This window comes from Lolium perenne, chromosome 7, assembly GCF_019359855.2.
Source record: "Lolium perenne isolate Kyuss_39 chromosome 7, Kyuss_2.0, whole genome shotgun sequence".
Taxonomy (NCBI): Eukaryota; Viridiplantae; Streptophyta; class Magnoliopsida; order Poales; family Poaceae; genus Lolium; species Lolium perenne.
The window spans coordinates 204,044,005-204,068,188 of record NC_067250.2 but is presented as its reverse complement, the minus strand read 5'-3'; the positions used below and the strand labels follow the sequence as shown (position 1 = coordinate 204,068,188).

General features: G+C 46.1%; 3 protein-coding genes across 7 annotated transcripts; 2 read left to right on the top strand and 1 right to left on the bottom strand.

Moving 5' to 3' along the window:
• Positions 1–2,913: 2,913 nt before the first annotated feature.
• On the top strand, positions 2,914–8,809 carry LOC127314429 (uncharacterized). Of its 5 annotated transcripts, XM_071824706.1 has the most exons (6): positions 2,914–5,472; positions 6,241–7,062; positions 7,140–7,181; positions 7,389–7,516; positions 8,458–8,501; positions 8,738–8,809. In XM_071824706.1, exons 3-6 carry the CDS (start codon positions 7,164–7,166, stop codon positions 8,794–8,796), a joined length of 249 nt encoding a protein of 82 aa, XP_071680807.1. In that variant the 5' UTR covers positions 2,914–5,472; positions 6,241–7,062; positions 7,140–7,163; the 3' UTR covers positions 8,797–8,809. The 5 variants fall into 5 exon arrangements, 1 of the variants encoding a protein (XP_071680807.1); XR_007859643.2 differs by lacking the exons at positions 8,458–8,501; positions 8,738–8,809 and having other exon boundaries at positions 2,918–3,620; positions 4,631–5,472; positions 7,389–8,095; XR_007859644.2 differs by lacking the exons at positions 8,458–8,501; positions 8,738–8,809 and having other exon boundaries at positions 2,920–4,935; positions 5,369–5,472; positions 7,389–8,095.
• Positions 8,810–13,563: 4,754 nt separating this feature from the next.
• LOC127314430 (uncharacterized) lies at positions 13,564–15,970 on the top strand. The gene is made up of 8 exons (XM_071824168.1): positions 13,564–13,766; positions 13,835–14,030; positions 14,129–14,332; positions 14,418–14,594; positions 14,669–15,031; positions 15,118–15,228; positions 15,308–15,442; positions 15,516–15,970. Exons 1-8 carry the CDS (start codon positions 13,660–13,662, stop codon positions 15,708–15,710), a joined length of 1,488 nt encoding a protein of 495 aa, XP_071680269.1. The 5' UTR covers positions 13,564–13,659; the 3' UTR covers positions 15,711–15,970.
• A 2,637-nt stretch (positions 15,971–18,607) lies between these two features.
• LOC139833818 (F-box protein At4g22280-like) lies at positions 18,608–21,110 on the bottom strand. Its single transcript, XM_071824167.1, has 3 exons — positions 20,208–21,110; positions 19,230–19,388; positions 18,608–18,847 (listed from the first exon to the last, which is right to left on the bottom strand). Exons 1-3 carry the CDS (start codon positions 21,108–21,110, stop codon positions 18,608–18,610), a joined length of 1,302 nt encoding a protein of 433 aa, XP_071680268.1.
• Between the last annotated feature and the right edge of the window lie 3,074 nt (positions 21,111–24,184).

Here is a 24,184-nt window from a genome sequence, read left to right as displayed (position 1 = left end):
TACTTGTATCTCACTATCTCTTCGCCGAACTAGTGCACCTATACATCTGACAAGTGTATTAGGTGTGTTGGGGACACAAGAGACTTCTTGCTTTGTGGTTGCAGGGTTGCTTGAGAGGGATATCTTTGACCTCTTCCTCCCTGAGATCGATAAACCTTGGGTGATCCACTTAAGGGAAATTTGCTGCTGTTCTACAAACCTCTGCTCTTGGAGGCCCAACACTGTCTACAAGAATAGAAGCTCCCGTAGACATCAGTTACCTAGTCCTTATGACCATGAGATCATGTAAATCACTTATACCGGAAAGGTACTTTGATTACACCAAACGCCACTGCGTAAATGGGTGGTTATAAAGGTGGGATTAAGTATCCGGAAAGTATGAGTTGAGGCATATGGATCAACAGTGGGATTTGTCCATCCCGATGACGGATAGATATACTCTGGGCCCTCTCGGTGGAATGTCGTCTAATGTCTTGCAAGCATATGAATAAGTTCATAAGAGACCACATACCACGGTACGAGTAAAGAGTACTTGTCAGGAGACGAGGTTGAACAAGGTATAGAGTGATACCGATGATCAAACCTCGGACAAGTAAAATATCGCGTGACAAAGGGAATTGTTATCGTATGTGAATGGTTCATTCGATCACTAAAGTCATCGTTGAATATGTGGGAGCCATTATTGATCTCCAGATCCCGCTATTGGTTATTGGTCGGAGTGAGTACTCAACCATGTCCACATAGTTCGCGAACCGTAGGGTGACACACTTAAAGTTGGATGTTGAAATGGTAGAACTTGAATATGGAATGGAGTTCGAATATTTGTTCGGAGTCCCGGATAAGATCCCGGACATCACGAGGAGTCCCGGAATGGTCCGGAGAATAAGATTCATATATAGGAAGTCATTTTATAAGATTTAAAATGATCCGGAAGGTTCTATGGAAGGTTCTAGAAGGTTCTAGAAAAGTCCGGAAGAAACCACCAAGGAAGGCGGAGTCCCGGAGGGACTCCACCTCCCATGGCCGGCCAACCCTAGGAGGGTGGAGTCCACCTTGGTCTCCACCAAGGGGGCCGGCCAACCCCCCACATGGAAGGGGGGAATCCCACCCCAAGTGGGATTCCCACCTTGGGTAGGTTTCCCTATCACATGGAAGGTTTTGGGTTCGGGTCTTATTCGAAGACTTGTAGTCCAACACTTGGGGCTTCCACCTATATAATGAGGGGCCAAGGGGAGGGGGCCGGCCACCCCAACACACCAAGGTGGCCGCACCACCTAGATGGCCGGCGCCCCCCTCTCCCCAAACCCTAGCCGTCCCACTACTCCTTTTTCCCCGCACGCTTAGCGAAGCTCCGCCGGGATTCTCCACCGCCATCGACACCACGCCGTCGTGCTGTCGGATTCAAGAGGAGCTACTACTTCCGCTGCCCGCTGGAACGGGGAGGTGGACGTCGTCTTCATCAACAACCAAACGTGTGACCGAGTACGGAGGTGCTGCCCGTTCGTGGCGCCGTGATCAAGATCTTCTACGCGCTTTTGCAAGCGGCAAGTGAACGTCTACCGCAGCAACAAGAGCCTCATCTTGTAGGCTTTGGAATCTCTTCAAGGGTGAGACTCGATAATCCCCTCGTTGCTACCGTCTTCTAGATTGCATATTGGCTTGGATTGCGTGTTCGCGGTAGGAAATTTTTTGTTTTCTATGCAACGTTATCCTACAGAACCACCTAGACCCTTCCACAGCGTTTTGAGGTTGTCAGCCGTCCGATCTCGCTCATGGATGCTCTAGATCTATCCTTCAACCGCTGCTCCCGTCTGGTCATTTTTCGTTGTGTTGGCTGCACGATCCTGTCGGCCCAACATAGCTGGGCCGCTACTCTCGGAAATGACTTGGAGATCGTCTCGTGAACCGGGTTGTCATTGGGCCGCTTTCTTAGTTATATGGCCTAACTTCCAGCTATAGAATTGTACCATGCCTCGGAAGATCAAGGAAGCATCGCACCGCCACAGCCATTGCTTGTGCAATTGATGACACAGAAGGTGTGCCGCCCCCGTTCTTCAGTTACTTTTCCAGTTGTAATGAACGCCGTTTCTTGCATGTCCGCCTGCTCTCCTCTACTTTATGATGCTAATTATGCTCATCTTCATCAATCGTTCATCTTACTGTTTCTTGCAGCCATGTTCCTAGCTTGCAGATTTTTGATATCTCGTTTTTTCGAGAATACACACTTCGATCTTTGATTTCTCTCTCTTCATGTTTCCTCAGAATACACAGGCTCTAATTATTGTTGTATTATGCTTTTTATGCCGGATCATGAAGAGCCTGTGCCGTCAGCATCTCGACGACGGGCAAGATGGCGATGGTGACAGGAAACAGCGCGCGGTGTGGACGAGGAGGCAGTGCCGTCAGCATCTCGACGACGTAGAGATGCGGAGGAGAAGAGGCCTTGCTGGTGCAAGAGAAAGGAGGAGGCGGGGGCGACCACTGGACTAGCATATTCGACGGCACATAAGTACAGCTTTTCACCTCCCATCTCTGAGTGACCAATCCCTCTATAATTCACCTCTCTCGGATTCATCTTGTTGGGATTCTGTGGAGGATGATGAAGTTCTTTTTATTTCCGTTCCTGGCTCCTGCCTTCTAATGGTTAGTTGGTTACACAATTGTTATTGCTTGTGATGTCCCTAGAGTGGGTGCAGAGGGCAATCACCCAATCCAGAGAATACATGAGAATTGGAGGGCGAGGTGAGAGGGGCAAGGGGATGATGAGAACAGAGAACAAGAGATGAGAATTCAGAATCCCAATTTCTAATTCGTGCCTGGGCACCCTCTGGTCATACGCGGTGCTCCCTTCTCGTGAGCGTCGGATCTTATCGTACGGCTCACGCGAAACCACAGAACAGTCCAGGAAAAACAACACCTACCCCTTATCCATTTCCTCTACAGTACCGTTTTCTGGTTCGTCGCTCCAGATCTTCCCCACTCCCCTGTCCCCTCTCCTCTCTCGTCCCACATCGATCTCTCCTCGGAATCCATGGCAAAATCATACTCATCGGCGGTGAGAGGTCTGGCAGAAACAGCGGGATGGGTGTGCTGTTCGTGGCGGCAGTAGCGGGTGGAGCGTTGAAGGCTCGGACGTGCAGATCGAATCCCCCGATGGGGTTGCCGTGGTGAGAGGGGGTCGTTCGGTGACGCGCCCCCATGAATCGCCGCTTCCGAAGTCGGCGACTTGTAGCGAGATGTCCGGTGAAGGAGCATCGGCAGTGCGGCCTCACGAATCGACGCGTCCAAGGTGGGGCGTCCGACTTGAGAGGGGCAGTGAAGGAGTATCGGCGGCGCAGCTCCGATCTGACGCATACAAGGCGGGTGGATCGTATGGGAGGAGTCGTTGGTACTGCGTGGCAAGCACCTTTGTTCGTCTGTCGATTTTTCATGCTGGTGAGTGTTTCAGTTTGGTCGCACCCCCTCCTCCTCCATTGTTTGTTTCTGCGATTGCTGTTCGTTTTGATGTGATTTCACGCTGGATTCTCCCTAAAGTTTGTTCAGTTCTTCTTCATAAGTTATCCATGTATATTCAGTATGAGCTAGGCACGCTGGTGGCCATGGGGCTTCAGTTCATCTTCGTAAGTTGTATTTTGTTTGTAGAATATCCAGTAGTGCTTATTTGGTTCAGTTTTTACATGTACAGAACCCAACCACATTATACAGGATGTAATTTAAGGTGTGGAATTACATAGTAGGGTTTTCTCTGATGATTTTTTGTTCAAATTAGTATGTTATCTGTACAAATTTGTGTGAAGAAACCATGCCAACAAAGGGTTTCTATCCATTTTTCTGGATGTATTTTTTCATGATTAAGCTGTGTTGTGGATGTGGAAATCCAACTAACTCAATATTACTGATTGTATTTCTTCTTGTACACACGGTATCTAGGATTTTATCACATGATTTATATTATTATAACGGATGCAACATTCTCTTAACTTGCTCAAGACTGGGCATATATTTGCACCCGTAGGATGTAAAAAAATTAATCAGTTGTGTACATTTGTGAGATTACTGTGTAATTTTTAGGATGTAAATTAGGCAATTAAATAAATCATGTCCCTGTATGTTTCATACTATGGGATGTCTACAAGCTAAACCAACTAATGGCGGTTTACATGTCGACTGAAAATGGACTAAAGGGAAAGTACATGCTGCCTTTTGTATATCAGTATATGTATGCATCAGGTTTGACGTTCTTGGTTCAGAAGCTGGTGTGAACCTTTTTCTTTTCCGGCACATTACATGGAGTGGTTCTGCAAATTGTGCAAACTTCTGTCATTTCCCTACCTTTTTGTGATTCTGCTATGATGGATCATGGTACTGTTGCATGAGATTTAGTTCTTACATGCATGGATTATAAACAGATTATGCAAAAATTACCATCTTCATCTAAAATATGTTGTGTCAGCATGTAAGCTTGTTCAGAAACTACAAACTAGATGATTCAATCCTGTTTGCCATCCTTTTATTACATGCGGGGCTTTAAGGGGATGTTGCTGATGCTAAATCCGTTTATGCTGCACTTAGTTCTCTACTTGGCACTCTTGTAATCACCTCTTTTTCTGGCTGTATTTTAATCATTTAGGACCTTGGGAAATGTACTATCGTCCTAGTCGAATGGATGTAGTTTTGCAAAGTGCGCTGATGCATTCATAAGAGAACATGAAGCGTAAGTTCATCTGAAATACTTTGTGGTAATACTGATACTTGTAATCTTATGCTGATAAAAAAATGTTTATTAGACATTAAGTTATGCATGTAATTATATAACCTTATGCCATGCTATTTCATTGTTGTACAAATCAATCATCTATGCGCCTCAAGTTGATTGTTCAGTTCACGGTGGTGCTGATTGTATCTCGAGTTCACGGTGGTGCCTCCTCTAGTAAGGTTGTTCTCTTTGAGCACTCATGTTTGTGCTTGTCTAGTAGTCTGGGCGATAGTCATTTTTTTGTAGTCAGGGTGGTACTTGTACAGGTCCCAGTTTATATATGACTTCAGTATCTCTGTATTTAGAGTATACAGTAGGTTTATTATGTAGTAATCTATGCAATTTGTCTCAATTAGTTACATACATGTATTCTATTGTAATTCTTCTGGTTTTTTAATAATAATTATGGGATGGGGTGTTACTGTATAATATACTACTCTCTCCGATGCCTTTTGATTAACTTGGATTTAGTAAAACTTTGTACTAACTCCGAGTCAATTAATAGGGATCGGAGGGAGTATGCAATTTTTGAGTAATAAATATATCCTGCCCATATGTTTGTAGTATAAGTTTCACTCATAGGATGTATTTTCTCGGGTTATTATCGAGCAGCGGTCTCAAGGCAGGGCCATGCTGGGATGCTAGGGCAGAGGAGGATCATCGGCAATGCAGTCCTTCATCCAAACAGCCTTGCTGTTCTCTTTGATTTGTTTCCGGTTAGTGTCCACCTACTTCATGTTCGTTTTTCGCCTCCGTTTTTGCTCTGGCGTTATCAGCCATGCTCAGAATTTTGTACGCGCATGTTCAACATGTTCATCTGCGATAGATTATTGTTTCATTAGAGGATAGCTTAGCTCCAAAACACATTTTGCATCTGTTGGTCTCGACGCGCCCTACTCACGCATGGCAGATCTGTTTATTTAGCTGTAGGTTCGTGGTAGTTGAAGCAAACACGTATGGAAGAAGGATAGGCTCTGTTTGATGCATTTTTATGTATTTTTTACAACCTAGGATGAACATGTTACATGTCGAAATGATTGGGGATGTCCTTATTAGTTACTCGTATTTGTTACATATAACTCATCATGCAGTACATGTTTAGGATGAAATTTGTGCATAGAAATACTTGCTCCGGATGTAATTCCTCTACATTTAGTACATCCTATACATAGTACTTTGTTTGTAGGATGTATTTTTTTCCATATACCTATATTACCATTTTGTTGGTTAAAAAATTGACTGATTTTCCGTCCGTTTTCCATGTTGTAATTTTTCCACTTAATATGTTAGAAATACTAGTTATGGATGTTGTTTTTTCCTCCTATAACCAGATTGCAATATCTCCCAGTATTTGCTCTATTTTTCCAGAGTTTCAGGTCATGCTTTTAGGGATAATTTATGCAGAATAGGATGTATATTTTTAACTCGCAGATATATGCATAGATGTAGTTTTTATTTATATGCATCTTGGTTTCTTTGTGCAGTTCCTGCAAGCAAATGTGGTCCTCATGTAAGACATGGATCTGCACGATGATACTATGATTAGCCCCAAGATTTGTTACATGCAGGCACTTCTAGATATGTGTAACAGTCTGGTGGTACGGCTATGCCAAACCTTGGGGATAGTTAATCCTGAGCTTAATTAGGGGTAGAAGATTTACACAACAGGAGTAAAGTTTAGCTTCGTCAGGTTTTTGTACAACACATTGGATGGATCTTTGTTTGCCCTGCTTTTCCTTTTCCGTTTGCTTAATTGCATTTAATTACTGGTCTAAAAATCGTTATGATTTGGATTGGCATGTAGTACAAGCTTGACCTTTAACCACATTGGTGGCAGGCTGGAACTTTGGACCATTTGGTCTGGATTTGTGGCCCTTTTTTTCCGCCCTTGTCTTCCCTTCAGCTGGAAAATGGTCATGTACCTTTCTGGTACGTGTCGCTGTCAATCCTGGTCCCGCTTTCCATTTTTGGAAAGTGTCGCTATCAGAGCTGGTCCCGCATTCCATTTTGGGGAAGTTTTTAGTTCAGACAAGGAGAGCATTGCGGTAGACTATCCGGTGCCTGGGCACCGTGTAGCATAGTCCATTCAGAATTCGTTTACTTTTCTCCACATGCCTTACAACGTGAATGTCTTGTCTCTTATAGATACACACGCTTACAAGTGGCCCTTGGCACACACACGACAAGTCCAGCGACTCTCAACACATTTTGCATCTCTTCCACTGACAGCCAGGCCACGTTTAGCTCACCAGCTCAGCCAGCTGTCATCTCATGGTCCACCGACTCCAGAGTTGATGGAGGAGAAGGTGTGACATTGCTGATCTGCTTCTCAATTTTTTCTCACACAAAATTTAAATTTCTTAAATCTTGCAAAATATATCAGGTTTGGTTCAGCTAGCAGTCTGCCATGTCTGCATTTGGTTCGGTAAGTATTGATAGCCCCTTTCAGGTTTAGTTGCCCATTCTGTGTTCGCATCATATCCTTTTTAGGTTTAGTTGCCCATTCTCTGTTCGCAGCATATCATTTTCTACACTTTTACTAATTGTGAGCCAATGCTTTTACTTTAGAAATATAAAACCTTAGAAACATGACATTTATATTCTTTCAGCCAGTATTAAGTTGTAGCTACAGCTCATTCACAGGTCCACACAACACATCCCTCACCACTTTCCCATCTCCAGTAGCGACCTCAGCATGATGGATGCCAACCTTCTTCCAACCGATCCACAAGTGAAAATTTCATATCTCCATTATGGAAGGTGCAGCTTTCATATTTTTTCTAAAGCCTTTGTAATCCCAGCTCTACTCTATTTTTATCCAAGTTTATCTTCAAATCCTTTTGCACCTTTGTACGGAATTGCAGAATTACTCTGTTTTCCCTAATATATTAATCCAATTTGTAGGGTCACAAAGCAAATTTCACTCAAACACTCAATTCGGTCTTCCCCTAAAGAGGGAAACGCATGGAAAATCTGGTGTCTGCAAATGAGCATGAAATAAAATATTATAATGTGAAAAAACATAAATTCAAGTTAGTTCAAGTCTGTATCACCATGCTGAATGGTATGTAGTGAAACTGTTGTAATCATATAATTTATATAGTCTGCTACTTAAATCACTAATTTTGCCAATCGGTGTGGTTTATTTAGTGTATTGTTTGTCCAGTGACTTCATCATATGCCAATCAAGTAATATTGTGATAATGTACAAAAAATAAATATTGTGATATTTGTACGCACTTTAACTCCATTGTTGAACATTATATGAAGTTTACATACCAGGATCCCACAAGATTGCTTTTTTTTATCTGATCAAGATGACTAATGAACTTCATTCGTTTTGTGCGATTGACATGTGCGGTTGGTACTAAAATTTTGCCATAAGAGTAATTATATGTTTAATTGTACATGATATTCATATTTATCAGATGATGATTGGTTAATTCAGTCTTCTTGTTGAGATATTTTGAATGTAGTTTGGGTTTCGAAAGTTCTCAACTTCTCTCTTGGCAATCTTTTGCAAAATCTTGAACTGGTTTTAGAATCATGTTGTCCAAATTTTTATAATTATTTCGCAAAAAAATATTTTGTATTTAACTGCTGCTCATACATAAGATCACAGCGATGCTAAAAATCTGTTCCAACCTTTAGATATTTAAATTTCTGACCAATTATTTAGCACTAGGTTTCTACATCTACAGGTACAAGAAATCTTATGGAAGTAGGGATAATTTGTATGGTGAAGGTATATATTTCCTACACAATATTGATATAACCATTTCTCATTCCTCTGAATTGAGATGTATACTTGTTTAATATTTTAACATATGAATTTGTAAAATTTACTGGATGGATTTCAGTGGACACTGAATATATTTTCTTAAGCCTTTTCACTTCTTCAACATGTTGCAACACTAAACAAAACTGAGCATGAAAATAATCGAACTGTGTTATAATTGCTCCTGATCATTGTTTTTTCAGATCAATATAAATGGTCCAGGGAAGATGAGTGTTGCAAAATGTTTACAGTAACACACTAGCTTACGGAACATGCACTACGGGAGAAACTCCATGTGCCGACGGCCAGCCCATGTGCCGACGGCCAAATGTCGGGGCCGTCGGCACAGCGGCCCTCGTCGACCGGCGACGGAGCTGACCGTCGGCACAGCACGGCCGTCGGCACAACGCACGGTACACCGACGGCCACCCTCGGCGCAACCGCGGCCGTCGGCACAGCTAGGTGGAGCCCGAAGGTCACCGTCGGCACATCTGGAACCGTCGGTACACGATCTGACAGGAGGGCCGAGCCGTTAACCTGTCACGGCGCCGTCTGCACTGTGCCGACGGTAGCCCACGGCGCAACGGCGGCCGTCGGCACAGCAACTGACTGCTGGGTCCCCCTTGTGCTGTGCCGACGGTGACCCACGGCACAACGGCGGCCGTCGGCACAGCCAATTATGCACATTTTTTGGTTTTTCCTGTTTTTTTTTGCATCAAAGAGATAATTATTACCCATATAATTATTAATCCATATCATTTTTTTTTATTTATTTCTCACTGCTATTTTGGCGAACCCCTTTGCGAGAAACCTATATATATGTATAAGGGCGGTATAGAACCCCTTCGCCAGAAATCGAACCTCGGAGGGGGTGAATGGCCCACACACGATACAAAATACTTAAGACCCACACACGATACAAAATATTTAAATAACTAGACTCACACACATACCAAAGCGCTTACAGAACTAGACCCACACACGAACCGAAACAGTTAAAGAACTACACCCACACAGAGGAAGCAAAACACTTAAAGAAACTACACCCACACACATGAACCAAAACACTTAAAGAACTAGACCCACACACAAACCAAAGCTTTTAAAGAACACTGGGTCGACACATGACCCGCTAGACACACGGACTCGACACACACATATTAATCAGAGAAGTCGAAATCTTCATCCTCGCTGGGGGTGTCCTCTGAAGCGGTGGTTGTGAGGTTCCACAACCACCGTTCATCATTCTCCCCCCATGTCGACGCCTCTCCTTTGGCGTACTCTGCTTCAACCTCGGCCTTCCTCTGCCGCTTTCCCGCCCTCCTCTCTCTCTCCACGTACGCTTCTCCTTCCAGAATGCGCGCGTTGCCTCGACGTCTCCGGGATGGTCTCTGCGCCACTGTGCCATGAACTGCTCGTCCGCCTCGGTGGTATCAATCCGCCGCTGGCCAGCCCTGTACCGCCGCGCTTCACCCTGTGAGCGAAGTAGTGGCTCAGTAGAGAGACTCTGAGCTTCCGTCAGAGACCTGACCTCCGGGAAGTTCATTTCGTGGCGCGGCCGGCCAAACCTCCAAGCCGCAACGTCGTATGCGCGGGCAGCAGCCTCCTTCGTGTAGAAGGTGCCGAGCCACACACGCGTACCACCGGCGGTGATTTCAGCCGCGAAATGTCCCGCAGGCGAACGCCGATGAAGCCCGTGTTGCTACGGCGACGAGGAGCCATCTCAGCGGCAGCTCAGCTCAGAGGATTTTGTGGTTCTATTGGATGAGAGAAGTGATGAAGGGAGAAATGTTGCTGGTGCTGTTAGTGGAGAAGCCATGGCTATATATAGGCCGACGAGGGGCTGAAACGGCGGGAAAACATGGCGGGAGAGAATGGGCGGGAAAGGGTGGGCGGGAAAAAAGGGCGGGAGAGAAGCAGCGGGAAAGGGTGGGCGGGAAAAAAGGGCGGGAGAGAAGGAGCGGGAAAGGGTGGGCGGGAAAAAGGGCGGGAGAGAAGCAGCGGGAAAAGGGTGGGCGGGAAAAAAAGGGCAGGAGAGATTCTGCATGTATAGGGGGGAACTCCCTCGGAGGTGAACCGTAGAGAACCTTGGGATCATATGGGATGATACTTGTTTCCACATGTACCTATGACCTAACCAAGCTCAAACGTAGGCATACGCCCACCGGGGGACCCCCGATGGGATGCAGTCAAAGGGGTAGACGGCGCGGTCAACAGAACTAGGGTTTCGTCAGAAATCGAGCATCGGACCTAGGGAATGGCCCCAAAATTTGTGTGTGTCCACATGGCATGCACAAAAGTGATTTGAGATGGTTCTATATCCAATGCTACCCCCTCCGGGTGTGCCCGGCTTCTCGGACATGGGGTTCCTACACTTAGGCAGATTCTGCATGTATAGGGGGGAACTCCCTCGGAGGTGAACCGGAGAGAACCTTGGGATCATATGGGATGGTACTTGTTTCCACATATACCTATGATATCGATATGATGCACACCGAAAAGAATTGTGGGGAGGCATTCCTTAACACCTGCTGCAACATACCAGGCAAGTCAAGGGATAATGTTTCAGCTAGAGTCGATATTGAGGAGATATGTGACAGGGTGGCTCTACACATGCAGCCTCCTGAGGGCAATCGAAAAGGTTGGTTAAAGCCGCATGCCAAGTACTGTCTTGATAGCGCCGACAAGAAGGAGGCATTTACGTGGCTCAAATATGACGTGATGTTCCCTGATGGTTATTGTTCGAATATGAGTAAGGGAGTCAATCTTGCTACAGGAAAAATAAACGGGCTCAAGAGTCACGACTATCATATATGGATTGAGCGGCTGATGCCGGTGATGCTTCGAGGGTATCTCCCCGATCATGTCTGGCGAGTGCTTGCGGAGGTGAGCCATTTTTTCCGCACGGTCTGTGCTAAGCAGATATGTACCGAGGTGATTGAGAAGCTGCAGCAGCAAGTGCCGGACATGCTATGCAAGTTAGAGATGATATTCCCCCCAGGCTTCTTCACTCCGATGTTACATCTCATCGTGCATCTCGCCAACGAGGCACTCTTGGGGGGACCGGTGCAGTATCGTTGGCAGTTTTGTATTGAGAGGGAGTTCAAATATATTCGGTACAAATGTGGAAACAAAAATAAGATTGAAGCATGCATAGCTGAGGCAACTCTCCTCCATGAGATGGCAGACGCCACGACAATGTACTATGCCAATGATGTGCCCACTAAGCATAACCCGGTCGCTCGGTACAATTCCGATGAGCCCAACCGTGACCCAAAGCTCTTGCTCTTCAAATATCCCGGTGGCAAGGCCGGTGCCTCAAAAGTGGAGAACATTTCGCCAGAAGAGAAGGATTGCATAATGCTTTACGTGCTTATGAACATGGAGGAAGTGGTCGATTTCATGAGGTAAAATGATGAACCAATTACTTTGCAACCAGTAACTTGGTTTTGGTCTAATACGTATTTTCTCCTTTCAGCCAATTCCATGATGAAATGTGGTCAGGAAGAAATGGTCCCACTCCCACGCAGTGGTACACTCTTCTGAAAGAGGGTGCCCCGCCCTTAAATAAAAGCTTCGTGAACTGGTTCCATGAAAAAGTAATTTCTCAAATGTTCCTCTTACTTTGCAATCCGTGACTTGTCTTATTACACGTAACTAATGCACAAAATAATCTGAACTGAACTTGTAGGGAGCTGATCCCAACGTTGAGATGACAGATGAGTTGAGATGCGTTTCCCAGGGTTTTAACCGTAGAGTCCATACGCATGAGAAGTATGATGTAAATGGGTATCGCTTCCATACGGAGTTTCACCAGAAGAACCGGCCTAATGCAAAAACAATAAATACTGGGGTCTACACCCGCGGAGCCGATGATCTTGATTACTATGGAAGGTTACAAAAGGTATACGAGTTGACGTTCAACAACGCAAACATAGAACTCAAGCTCTTTGTGTTCAAATGCCACTGGTTTGACCCACACGGTGGAATGAGAAGCACCCCTTCCATTGGTTTAGTTGAAGTTAGGCCTACAACCACCTACAGCGGATCCGACGTCTATGTTGTGGCTCACCAAACCAAGCAAGTTTATTATTTGTCCTACCCATGTCAGAATGAGGAACTCATGGGCTGGGAAGTCGTGTTCCAGGTATCGCCACATGGTAAGCTACCCATCCCCTCCGAGGACGATTACAACAACATTGACCCGGTAACATATGAGGGAATTTTCTATCAAGAGGAAGAGCAGTTCGGGGCTCTTCAAATAGACATAGGTCTTCAGGATCTCCACAACGATGTACAAATGCGTGGTGAGACCGTGGTGGACCTGAAGGACATAGCTATGCTCACCAAGCGCCATGCGAGCAAAGACAACATTGTCGAGACTCAACCGGAACCCAATGCCGACCATGAATACTCATATGATACTGATTTTGATAGTGAGGCTGAGAACCCAATGCCTAGAGATGAGAGTGGTGATGAATGGTGAGGGTCTTTTATGCTTAGTACCTACATTATCATTATGCTTAATACATACATTTGTCATTATGCTTAGTACCTACATTATCATTATGCTTAATACATACATTTGTCATTATGCTTAGTACCTACATTAGCATTATGCTTAATACATACATTTGTCATTATGCTTAATACCTACATTTTTCATTATGCTTAGTACCTATATTTGTCATTATGCTTATTAATTTTCAACATGCTTATTAATTATTTTCTCTTTTTCTTATGCAGGTAATTGCCCAATATGAGCGGACGGAAGGCATCATCGAGCTCCTTGCTTGATCAGATGCATCAGCGGAAGCCAGGGCCGGGTGCTTCCAGACGGAGTGCAAGACCCATTATTCCCACCCGGCGTTACGAAGACGCAGACGGAGGACGGGGAGGACGAGGGGAGGACGAGCTGGAGGACGAGGGGGAGGACGAGCTGGAGGACGAGGGGAGGGACGAGCTGGAGGACGAGGGGGAATGCACGGCTCCTTCTAGCTGACATTCCCTGCGCCACGGCTCAGTGGCTTCACAGTCGCTGGACGAGGAGGAGGACACTAGGGAGGAGGAGGAGGACACTAGGGAGGAGGAGGAGGAGTCTAGGGACGAGGAGGCTTCGACGGAGATGGCTCCGAAGAAGTTGCGGATTCGTGGGGAAGCGCAGGTTCCCGATGAGAGTAAGGAACCTGCTACGGAGGATGAGAAGTGGCTCCTTGTCCCAGGAAAGATAGAGTAAGTAGTAAGGTGATTTCATTTTCGTTATGACACTTAGCATTTTCTAATGTTTGATAATTGTGCAGGAATTTCACATACACGGGGAAGAATGTCCGCGTGCCAGGGAGTCTGATTGGAGCTGCTATTAGGAAGTACTGGCCGGGGATGTACACTCCGGTCCTTGGGGGCGAGTCCAAGCTAGCCTACACTTGGGAAGACTATGAGATAGCGCCTTACCCTGGCTTTGCTTCCGCCGCCGACGCCGTGATCAAGAAGTTTTGGGTACGTAATGCATACTCTTTGGGTTTCGTTCATATGTAGTTGATAACCCCACCGTGATAACTCATGCCTCTCACACTTTCTGTTATGCTTGATTGCAGCGCAATTATAGGGTGGCGACTGAGCATAAGGATAGGGCGGACGTGGTGCTCCGTAACATGTGTCGGAAGTTGACACGGCAGCAGTGGTACAACCAGAGGATCACGTGCATCGGCCACTTCTATGCTGAGCAGGGCGTAAGGTACACAAAGCCTGAGATTGTGCAGGGACTCGCCCCGGCTATGACGATAGATGACTTCATGTCGGTAAGTAATTGTCAATGCGATTCTATGTACCGCGGCTAACTTGCAACTATATTGTTTGTTCTTCAAATGAGTTTTGATTTTGCAGGTTGTACCACATTGGGCTGATAATAATAAGAGGGCCGCCTTCATGGAGTTGGTCAAGAATTGGGTCGGCGAAAACCCCGATTTCAAGGCCGTGAGCGACCGGAACAAGGCCAACCGTGGTTCTCAGGGAACACACACTGCGGGGAGCAGCAGCACCGATCGCTATCGGGAGCGTCTGGTACATATAAAAATGGAACAAGCTGCATTTTTTTGATTTTCGATGATATGCATAACATTTGTTTTGTGATGCAGGGGAAGAAGCTCGGGAGGGAACTTGGTGAGATGGAAGCGTGGACGCACATGAAGCTGGTGACGCCCGGTCCGAACGAGCCTCGGCCCGCGCCTGAGATGTACTACGGCAAGGCCAAAGAGAACAAGGAAAGATCTTTGCGAGGAGTACGCCAAGCTCCATCCCGAGGTGGAGGACCCTATGACCGAGTCGGTCGACGAGGTGGCGATGATGCTGGCGGGTCCGGCCAGCCGCATGGACGTCCTGCCTGCCTTCTTTGGGGTTTCAAGCCTCAGAGGAACTTCACGCAGATCAAGGCTACCCTCCCCTCCGGCAGCTACGCTACCTCCTCGCGGACTACATGCCGTTCTCGGGTAGAGGTTGATGTAAGTCATCCACACTTTCATCCTCTGTTTTGACTCTTGTTCCTGAATGGCTATGTTGATGAGACGCATTATTTCTGAAATTGTAGACTCAGCTCGAGGAGGCCTATGCAGTAGCTTACGAGGAGTATCTCGAGAAGGTTAAGGAGCATGACCTTGTGAAAGATGCCTATGTCCAGTGGACGAGCAACCAGATGGCGGTAAGTTTCAATCTCTATGGTTGCAAAACATCATAAGTCCCCATGTTTGAATCTGAGCTATCTCTCCCGTTTCTTGCAGAGTTTCACTCGGTTCATGATGACTGGAGTGCGAGAGGAACCACTCCCAGAGCCACCTCATCCGGGGCCGACGCCAGTGTTCCCGTCCAAGGAGGAGTTCTATATCATGTACAAGCGTCAGCGTCAGTTGACCCCGGTAAGTTGCTAACTTGGCTAAGTTGCTAACTTGGTGTGACATGGCTAAGTTGCTAACTCCCTCCAACATGTAGGGATTGGGAGAATCCGGGAACGACACTCCTTGTGGTACGCCGATGCACCCCGGTCGCCATTCTCCTGGTGCTTCTGCCGAACCTCGGCATTTTTCTGGTTCCGGTGGCTCTCGTCGTGGTTCTACCTCCCCGAGCACCGTCGAGATACAGCGGCCTCACTTCACCGACTCGGAGCTAGCTCGTCACTGTAGCTAGATCGTCACTCGGGTGGTGCACCACCATAGTTTCTACATTGTACTAGCACATGATGACACGCTCCATCTTTGTAGTGGATCCGGTGTATGTACCATGGTCTTGTATGCTATATTTGTGCTATTTGTGAGATTTGATGCTATATTTGTGAGATTTGGTGCTATACGGTGATATCTTTGTGCTATATGGTGCTATATATGTTACTGCATATTCAATCCTATAATATGTGCATTTTGTGCGATTTTCTGAGCAAATGAGGCCAAATTGGCAAAAAACAGAAAAAACTGGGCCTGGCTGTGCCGACGGTAGGCCCGTAGCTGTGCCAAATGGCAGGGTCTGTGCCGACGGTGACACCGTCGGCACAGCCAGGCCCAGTTTCGCGCGGTTTTCCAGTTTGAACAGCCACCGTTTTGCCGCCATTCTGGGAAAAAAAAAAATTGTGCCGACGGTTACACCGTCGGCACAGCTGGGGACGTTGACGGCGCCGGCGTGACGGCTGGTTGGCTGTGCCGACGATGAGGCGGCCGACGGCCACCGTCCAGCCGTCGGCGTACGGCTGTGCCGACGGTGAAGTTCTGTGCCGACGGTGCACGCGCAGACCCCGACGCCTGATGTGCCGACGGGGAGACGCCGACGGTGACCGTCGGCAGAGACGGTGCCGACGGTGAACGTTGTTGTGCCGACGGTGCGGGGCCGTCGGTGTAGCTGGTCGTCCCCGTAGTGATGGTCAATTTTATTGTTTCTCCTTTGATCAGAGAAATGGAAATGACGAGATCCTGAACTGTCGTGAGGCTGTGATGAGACAGATAATCTGAACTCATCACGTGTGGGCATGTACAAGGAGGTGCCATTTTGTTGAATAAGAAAGCAATAGCTGCAGGCAGGACTCAATTTCACGTGCGATCCGTGCACCTTCATTTCTGGACTGTAGCTCTGATGTGATTCTTCTGAACTTGTGTAAAAACTCTCTTATAGAACAAAATTCAAATTTTACTTATGTGTCCAGATTTACTCATATATGCAATCGCATAATTGTATTGGTATTCTCATATAGTTATATGACATAGCTCATAAGATATTGTTTTGTACATATTTTTCTCGAATACGTTTATTTTTTCTTTAAAATGGCCGAGCGCGGCAACGCGCGCTTTTATGGTCTAGTATAATCTACACTAAACAATACTCCGTAGATGTGCGATGCATCATCTCTCTTGCCACTGTATATTAGATAGGTTCCATCGGGAAGTGGCCACCTTTGCGCCTCGTCAACGGGGCCATACGGCTCCCGATGAGGTCAACGCCCGCCAAGTGCTCGGTGTGTCGTTGGAGGGGTAAAAAATTTCTCTTTTCAAGTCGGCATTGCCGATTTTGTTGGACACCGGTGTAGTGGTCGTTCTTGATCACCGATATATTGATGTTTGCGACCGGCTTATAGGGTGGATGAGTTGGAGGTGGTCGACTTCATGAGCCAATTGCACGAAACACATAGGCCTGGATGATCTCCGGTTTGATCAAGATGAATAGGAAATAAATGGTATGCAAAAGCAAAGAAGCACACGGGTTATTGACATAAATTGTTTGTGTTGTGTCGCATTCGCATATGATTCCATATGTCGGAACATGTGCATTGTTTTCGCGCGTTGCTCTGGTGGTGGACATGAGGTCGGTTCAGTTTTTAGGGTTCCGTATGGGGGCAGGGCGCGGGAGGGGGGGGGGGGGGGGGGGGGGGGTTGAAGGCCGGTTACGTACATGTGGAGCAATGTTTGCCTTGTTATGTATTGTTGTTCGGTACATTTACATATTAAGGACATTTATTTTATCAAGAAAATTGGATCTACTATAACATTTAGATTTGAATATCATGAGATATTAAGGAAATTTACAGTAGATTTGATTTTAAAAAAATCCGGGTGAGCAACAAAAACAAGAAAATGCATGCATAGCCTCATGCAGCCCCTTGAGAAACCACCATCAACAACATCGTCAAAAAACTCCTTAGAATAAAAATATGATCTTCTAACATAACGAGAACCAAAAGAAACTTCCATATCTTGTAGTTATCTCCAAAAAAAAAACATGTTTCTATATATCACCCACATGTAGGTTTCGGTAGTGCTCATCCTTCATCTGCATGCTGCTTGAACCCATCTGAAGCTAGAGCTTGGTGTGTTACTTTTTACCTGGGAACCAGCACAAAAAATCAATCCGGTGCACATTAATTCATTGGAGCATATTTTTAAGCAACTACTAATTCTTTTTTTCTTTCATAGGTACTATTAAAAGGACCATTAACCATGTATAGCACCCATCCACTGACCAGGTAATGTAACAAGTTAAAAACTTAAAGGTGCATCTAAATACCTAAAGAAAGTAGGTCGATGTAGTTTGTATCTAAGCAATATTAAAATATTATCTTTATAAAAAAACATATTTTGTACTACTCCCTTTATTTGAGACTATAGGTGCAGAGGGCCAATTCTCTATAACCAAGGCAGGAGCTAATTCCTCCACAATTTACTCTACTTAATTTCTCCTTTCACTTCGTTCCGTATATAACTTACATATATCTAATGGGAAAGTAAAAGAAGATGATCAATATCTATTGATTTTTCAATAACAGAAAAAATAATGGGAAAGTAAAAGCAGATGATCAATATCTATTGATTTTTTAAGCCCAGAAAAAATACATTTATTCAGCATAATATTAGTTGTTAGCTACCACTAGATAGTAACACAATGAATTCTGCTACGCGGTAATTGAATGTTTGTTACGCGTACAACAGATACATGTAAGAATGGTTGCCTTTCCCTTAATCATTTATACATTTTTTCGATAGATAGTTAATTGTTTTTCATTTTGTGTCGATGTACTCCCTTTGAGTGGACTTTATACATGACAACTAAACAGAATGAAATTTCCTTTGCTTAGATGGCTGACCTTGAGATTTCTTGTAGCGGATACGGATTTTACTGCTAGGTATGCCACAGTCACTGAACAATTTCAAGATTTCATTAACCCTTGCTTCATAACATCGACGACACTTCTTGATCTCCACAGTCTTAAGGTGCTCATAGGTAAGAAATGGATGTTCTGATGTAATATAAATTCCTTCTGTTTTCACCTTCGAAATGGGGGGCATCTGCAGAACAAAAAAAATAAGAGTTAGCACTTCACATGTACCCGTAAAATTGAAAAACCACCCCATGCGTGTATGGCATGGGGTCACCATGTGTATATGACAGGTCTAAGAGCATCAAAGGGTTTTGATTTTTTGATCCTCGAGACCATATGAGGATTAATATGCACCTCTGTCAGAGAATAGACGAGGTCAGAAACGTGTAACTTTTGCAATGCCTGTTCGTATGAATATGTTAATTTTGTGCCAGTGGTCAAAGAGAAAAGGATTGACAACACAGTTTCTAGAAACTGATGTATTTTGAATCAGAGATAGTACAACTTAAAAACTGCATGGTGAGCACAATAAAGGCAAAACAATCTAAAGCAAGAAATGAACGCAGTACCTTGAAATTGAGTACCAAAATGAGATCCTCTATTCTTGGTGTGTGTCGCATAAGGCATGCAAGTGCTGTTACATCATCATACACACACCACTCATTAAGGATCAAGGTCTTGAGCTTGGTGAATACAGGACACCATGTTAAATCCCTCAGTAAGATTTCCTGGACAGAGAGCAAATGAAAGATTAATAACAACAATTTCAAGATCTACTAACTTAGGAAGTATGTATTACATGCAACTATGAAAATCTTTACATGGATTCATTAATTGTTAGCCCAGTGATGGCATACAGAAAATCTGAAATATTAATTATAACCAAACTTTGGAGTTAACATAGTGATTAGCATGCATATAAAATATTGTCCTATTTGTTACCCTTTTAAACAACACATAAAGTTTCTCAAAATAATTAACTCTGCATGAAAATATCAATACATTTGATTAAGTATCGTGTATCCTCGTTTCCAATTTAAAAGCTTGATGGTCCCCATATTTTTTCCATCTAGTTTTTTCCTTTTTTTTCCCTAAATCTAGTTTATACACTTGATAGATTTTTAGACAACTGGATGTATATGTTATAAGAAGAGTGTGTATGAATGAAGAAAGGTTTAAGAGAAAAATAAAACAATCTAACAAGAAATGGTCTATATTCTACTAAGATTAGCAACTCTGATCCATGCATTGTTTGTCAGAGAAGATTAAATATTCTCACGCTAATTCACCAGACCACGCAAGTAAATAGTAATTCAATATTGTGTCTGACTATTTTACAGTGCCGATTTTACTAACTGAAGTTTGGGCAGACCGGCCTGCGGAAGCTGAAAAGTTTTGCCGAACCTGCGGAAGTTATGTTTCGCGGCAAACTAATCGGTGCATAGTGTAGTTTCTAAATAGCTGTAAGAACCTGTGCTCTATGAAATTAACGGTGAAGAAAACAGTTTAAGATTAGGCAGTTTAAGATTAGGCATTTGAGTACAAACCCTTCCTTGAGTAGTCGAAGCTATGAGCTCCAGGCTAGTGGCCTCCGACAAGCCGTGCAAAAGCAAGGACCTGGTGGTATCTTCATAGCAAATCTGGGTGTCGCCGGAAAGCTGGATACTCGCGCTGGTCAGCAAGGGCAGGCTCTCGAGGGACGGAGCTGTCGGGCTAGGGTCCCAGTCGGAATTTTCGTCGGATAGCTGCAGATAACGGAGGCTGGGCGCGCAGATCCTCGTGGGTGTCATCGAATCCTCCTCGCCGCAACCGTCCTGGATGTCGGAGTCGATGATGCTGAGACGCTCCAGCGAGGGAGCCACGAAGGCCTCGCCATGGAGGCGGCAGGCCCTGAGGGTGAGGTGCAGCAGCGCCGGGCAGCAGGAGAAGTCGAGGAGGCCGTGGGCGAGTTTGACGCCTTGGAGGTGCATCGTCGTGAGGTGCGGGGAGGAGGCGAAAGGTGGCGGCTGCGGAGGCGACCACATCGTGTCGACGCCCTTGAAGCAGGCAGTGAGCGAGCGGGCACGGCACGTGGACACGGCGTGTCTGATCCACATGTCGATGTAAGGGTCGACGACCTTGCGCTCCTCGTTGTAGTAGTCGTAGTCGTCGTAGTCACCGTCCTCGTCCGAGTCATAACCTGGGCGGCTGGGGCGTATCAACAGCCCTGCGGCGTCGATCTCGAACAAGCGCAGCGGCGAGGCGCCGTCGCGGTGGATGAGCAGGGTGTTGACGAAGAGGCGAAAGGCGTCGCCATCGCCGCGGACGCGTACTGCCGGGGTTGATCTCCACAGGTGGCGCCAGCGGCGGGAGAGCGTAGCCGACTTGACGGCGTCGCGAGACGGCAGGAAGGAGAGCACGTGCTGGACGAGATCGTCCTGCAGCGCGCTAAAGAGGTCGCCGCCGCTCATGCCGCCGCCGGTGAAGATGAGACGCAGGTGCACGATTAGTTCGTCTTCTGTGTTTATATATTGCAATGAGGGTTTAGCTGGTATTTCAAACGCTCTGGTATGAATTGAAGTAAGATTACGATCCTAAAAACACAAAATACACGGAGTTGTGTTTCTCTCCGGCTCCAAATTGCAGCTAGTCGTATATATTCAATATACTCCTAACTCTCGGGGCGCTGTCCAAAACTTCTATAAATAGCTCTCGGGTCGTTTGCAAACGCTCTTAAAATGGTAACATCAACAAGCATCAAAAAAGAATATTCCATAGTAACAAAAGGAGTTGTAAGTTGTAACAGCCCCATAAGGGAGGCACAGTTTGAGAATAGGTTTTAGGGTTTCGTGGTGTATGTCCACCACGTGATCAACTTTATATATATAGACATCAACATGTTACAATACATGTATAAATACACCTATATAGACCGTATTTAACACTCCCCCTCAATCTGAACTTTTACATACAAGATTCAGATTGGATCTAAAACGGTCTAACATTTGTTGGGTAGCTGGTTTAGTAAATACATCAGCTAGTTGATCACTTGAACATATGAACTTGACCTGAAGAGCTCCAGCTGCAACACGCTCGCGCACAAAGCGGACATCGATCTCTATGTGCTTTGTTCGAGCATGGAAAACTGGGTTAGCAGTCAGATATGTTGCCCCTAAGTTACCACACCATAATATGGGTGTGCGCTGCTGGACTACTCCGAGTTCCCTAAGCAAAGACTCTAGCCAAATCGCTTCAGCAGCTCCATTCGCCAATGCCTTGTACTCAGCCTCGATACTGGATCTCGAGATTGTAGGCTGTTTCTTCGAATTTCAGGATATCAAGTTCGGTCCTACAAAGATGGCAAAGCCTCCGGTGGATAGTCTGTCATCCACACACCCAGCCCAATCCGCATCAGTAAATATGCTAATGCCAGTTGAGCGGGACTTCCGAAAACACAAGCCAGTATCAAGTGTACCCTTCACATATCGCAAGATGCGTTTAACCGCCTCCCAATGAACCTCAGTCGGCTGGGAGAGGAATTGACATACCTTATTAATAGCAAAGGTATCGCAGCGTAGTTGGAGGGCTTCAGTACTTGACTCTCACACGGCTAGAGGCGTGGAAGTGGGTCTGCAATTCTCCATGTTTACACGATGCAAAAGGTCCAATGCATACTTGCGTTGTGGCACAGTCATGCCCCGTAATTGTAGGACGCTTCTAGGCCAAGAAAGTAATCCAAGGGACCCAAGTCCTTGATGGGGAAACTGTCCGAGAGAGACCGGACCAGCCGATCAACAGCTCCTGGTGTAGAACCGGCAATGACAATATCGTCAACATAAACCAGCATATAAATCTGAACACCATCCCAGGAAAAGATAAACAAGGACGTATGAGCCTTCGAGGATGTGAATCCGAACTGAAACAAACGAGTACTGAGACGAGCATACCATGCACGGAGAGACTGTTTCAGGCCATAAATGAAACGCTGCAGCTTGCACACATGATGGGGGTACTGAGCATCTTCAAAACCAGGCGGCTGCTGCATATAGACCTCCTCTGTCAAGAATCCATGAAGGAAGGCATTGCTCACGTCAATTTGACGGAGAGTCCATCCGCGGGACACAGCGAGAGAGAGAGTCAGGCGCACCGTGGCAGACTTCACAACGGGACTAAAGGTATAGCCGTAATCAATACCATGATGTTGTCAGAACCCGCGAGCAACCAAGCGAGCTTTATGCTTGTCGATGGAACCATCAGGGCGATGCTTTGTCTTGAATATCCACTTGCAGCTAACCAGATTTACCCCCGGTGGCCTGGGCACAAGACTCCATGTATTATTCTGGCGAAGGGCGACAAACTCATCGGACATGGCAGCATGCCAGGCAGGCTCCCGGAGAGCGTCTCGATGCGAGACGCGAGCAGCAAAAAAGGCACGCCGATGGGGATCATACCGCACGATCCCATCAGTGAATTGATTCGCACGACGAGAGTCGGTGCGGAGGCGTGTCGCCATTAGGTGACCGGTGGCAGGAGCAGCAACCGACGGGGCACCATCAGTTGAAGACCCAGCTGAGGGCGACGTGGCCGGTGCGGAGCCGGTGGAGGGCGACGCAGGCTGGGCCGAACAAGGCCCAGGTGGGGCAGGCGACGGAGGCGCAGGAGGCACATCCGGTGTGGCTGCATGGGAGACCTCGGGATCCTCCCCATGCCCATGCACGTCGATCGTGCAGGTAGGCACGTCGACCGAGCGAGCGGGCGAGACTGTAGGTGACGGCGACGAATCTAGCGCGAGCACCTGCACAGTAGACACAGCATTTGGAACAACATGGTCAGTAGACAAATAAGACAGGTCATAATTTCTCACATGAGCACTCGTAGCCGGTTCGGTGGAAGGAAAAGTGATGATGGACTCGGCTAAGGTGGAGATATCGATGGTGACACCGGAGGTCGCATAGGGAAAAACAGACTCGTCGAACACGACATCACGAGAAATGTAAATGCGCCCGGTAGACCTATCCAAACACTTGTACCCCTTATGCATATGACTATATCCCAGAAAAACACACATTTTTGAACGGAAAGAGAGCTTGTGGGAATTGTATTTACGGATACTGGGCCAACCAGCACATCAAAAAATGCGCAAAAATGAATAGTCGGGTTTTATTTTGAGGAGACGCTGCACGGGTGTATCGTTGTTAAGGACGGAAGTAGGCATGTGATTGATAAGATAACACGCCGTTAAGAATGCTTCATCCCAATACCATAGAGGGACGGGGGCGTGAGCGAGCAAGGCAAGGCAAGGCCCGTCTCGACGAGGTGGCGATGCTTACGTTCCGCAACACCATTTTGTTGGGACGTATGGGGGCAGGACACATGGTGGGAGATGCCCGTGTGCTGAAAATACCGGTGGAGCTTGTGATACTCGCCCCCCCCCCCCCCCCAGTCTGACTGAACCGCCTTGATTTTGGTGATCAAAAGGCGTTCAACATGTGCCTGGAAGGTGTAGAAGACCTGCTCAACATCATACTTGTCTTTGAGGAGATAA

What these genes read in the sequence shown, in the direction of transcription:
- LOC127314429 (XM_071824706.1), top strand. An exon ending in TCATATCTCCATTATGGAAG is followed by an intron (nt 7,517 to 8,457) that starts GTGCAGCTTTCA and finishes CTACATCTACAG; the next exon opens with GTACAAGAAATCTTATGGAA. An exon ending in GGATAATTTGTATGGTGAAG is followed by an intron (nt 8,502 to 8,737) that starts GTATATATTTCC and finishes TTGTTTTTTCAG; the next exon opens with ATCAATATAAATGGTCCAGG.
- LOC127314430 (XM_071824168.1), top strand. Translation starts at nt 13,660, where the DNA reads ATGGCTCCGAAGAAGTTGCGGATTCGTGGGGAAGCGCAGGTTCCCGAT. An exon ending in CTTGTCCCAGGAAAGATAGA is followed by an intron (nt 13,767 to 13,834) that starts GTAAGTAGTAAG and finishes ATAATTGTGCAG; the next exon opens with GAATTTCACATACACGGGGA. An exon ending in CCGTGATCAAGAAGTTTTGG is followed by an intron (nt 14,031 to 14,128) that starts GTACGTAATGCA and finishes GCTTGATTGCAG; the next exon opens with CGCAATTATAGGGTGGCGAC.
- LOC139833818 (XM_071824167.1), bottom strand. Translation starts at nt 21,110, where the DNA reads ATGAGCGGCGGCGACCTCTTTAGCGCGCTGCAGGACGATCTCGTCCAG. An exon ending in CTTCGACTACTCAAGGAAGG is followed by an intron (nt 19,389 to 20,207) that starts GTTTGTACTCAA and finishes CTCTCTGTCCAG; the next exon opens with GAAATCTTACTGAGGGATTT. An exon ending in TTTTGGTACTCAATTTCAAG is followed by an intron (nt 18,848 to 19,229) that starts GTACTGCGTTCA and finishes TTTGTTCTGCAG; the next exon opens with ATGCCCCCCATTTCGAAGGT.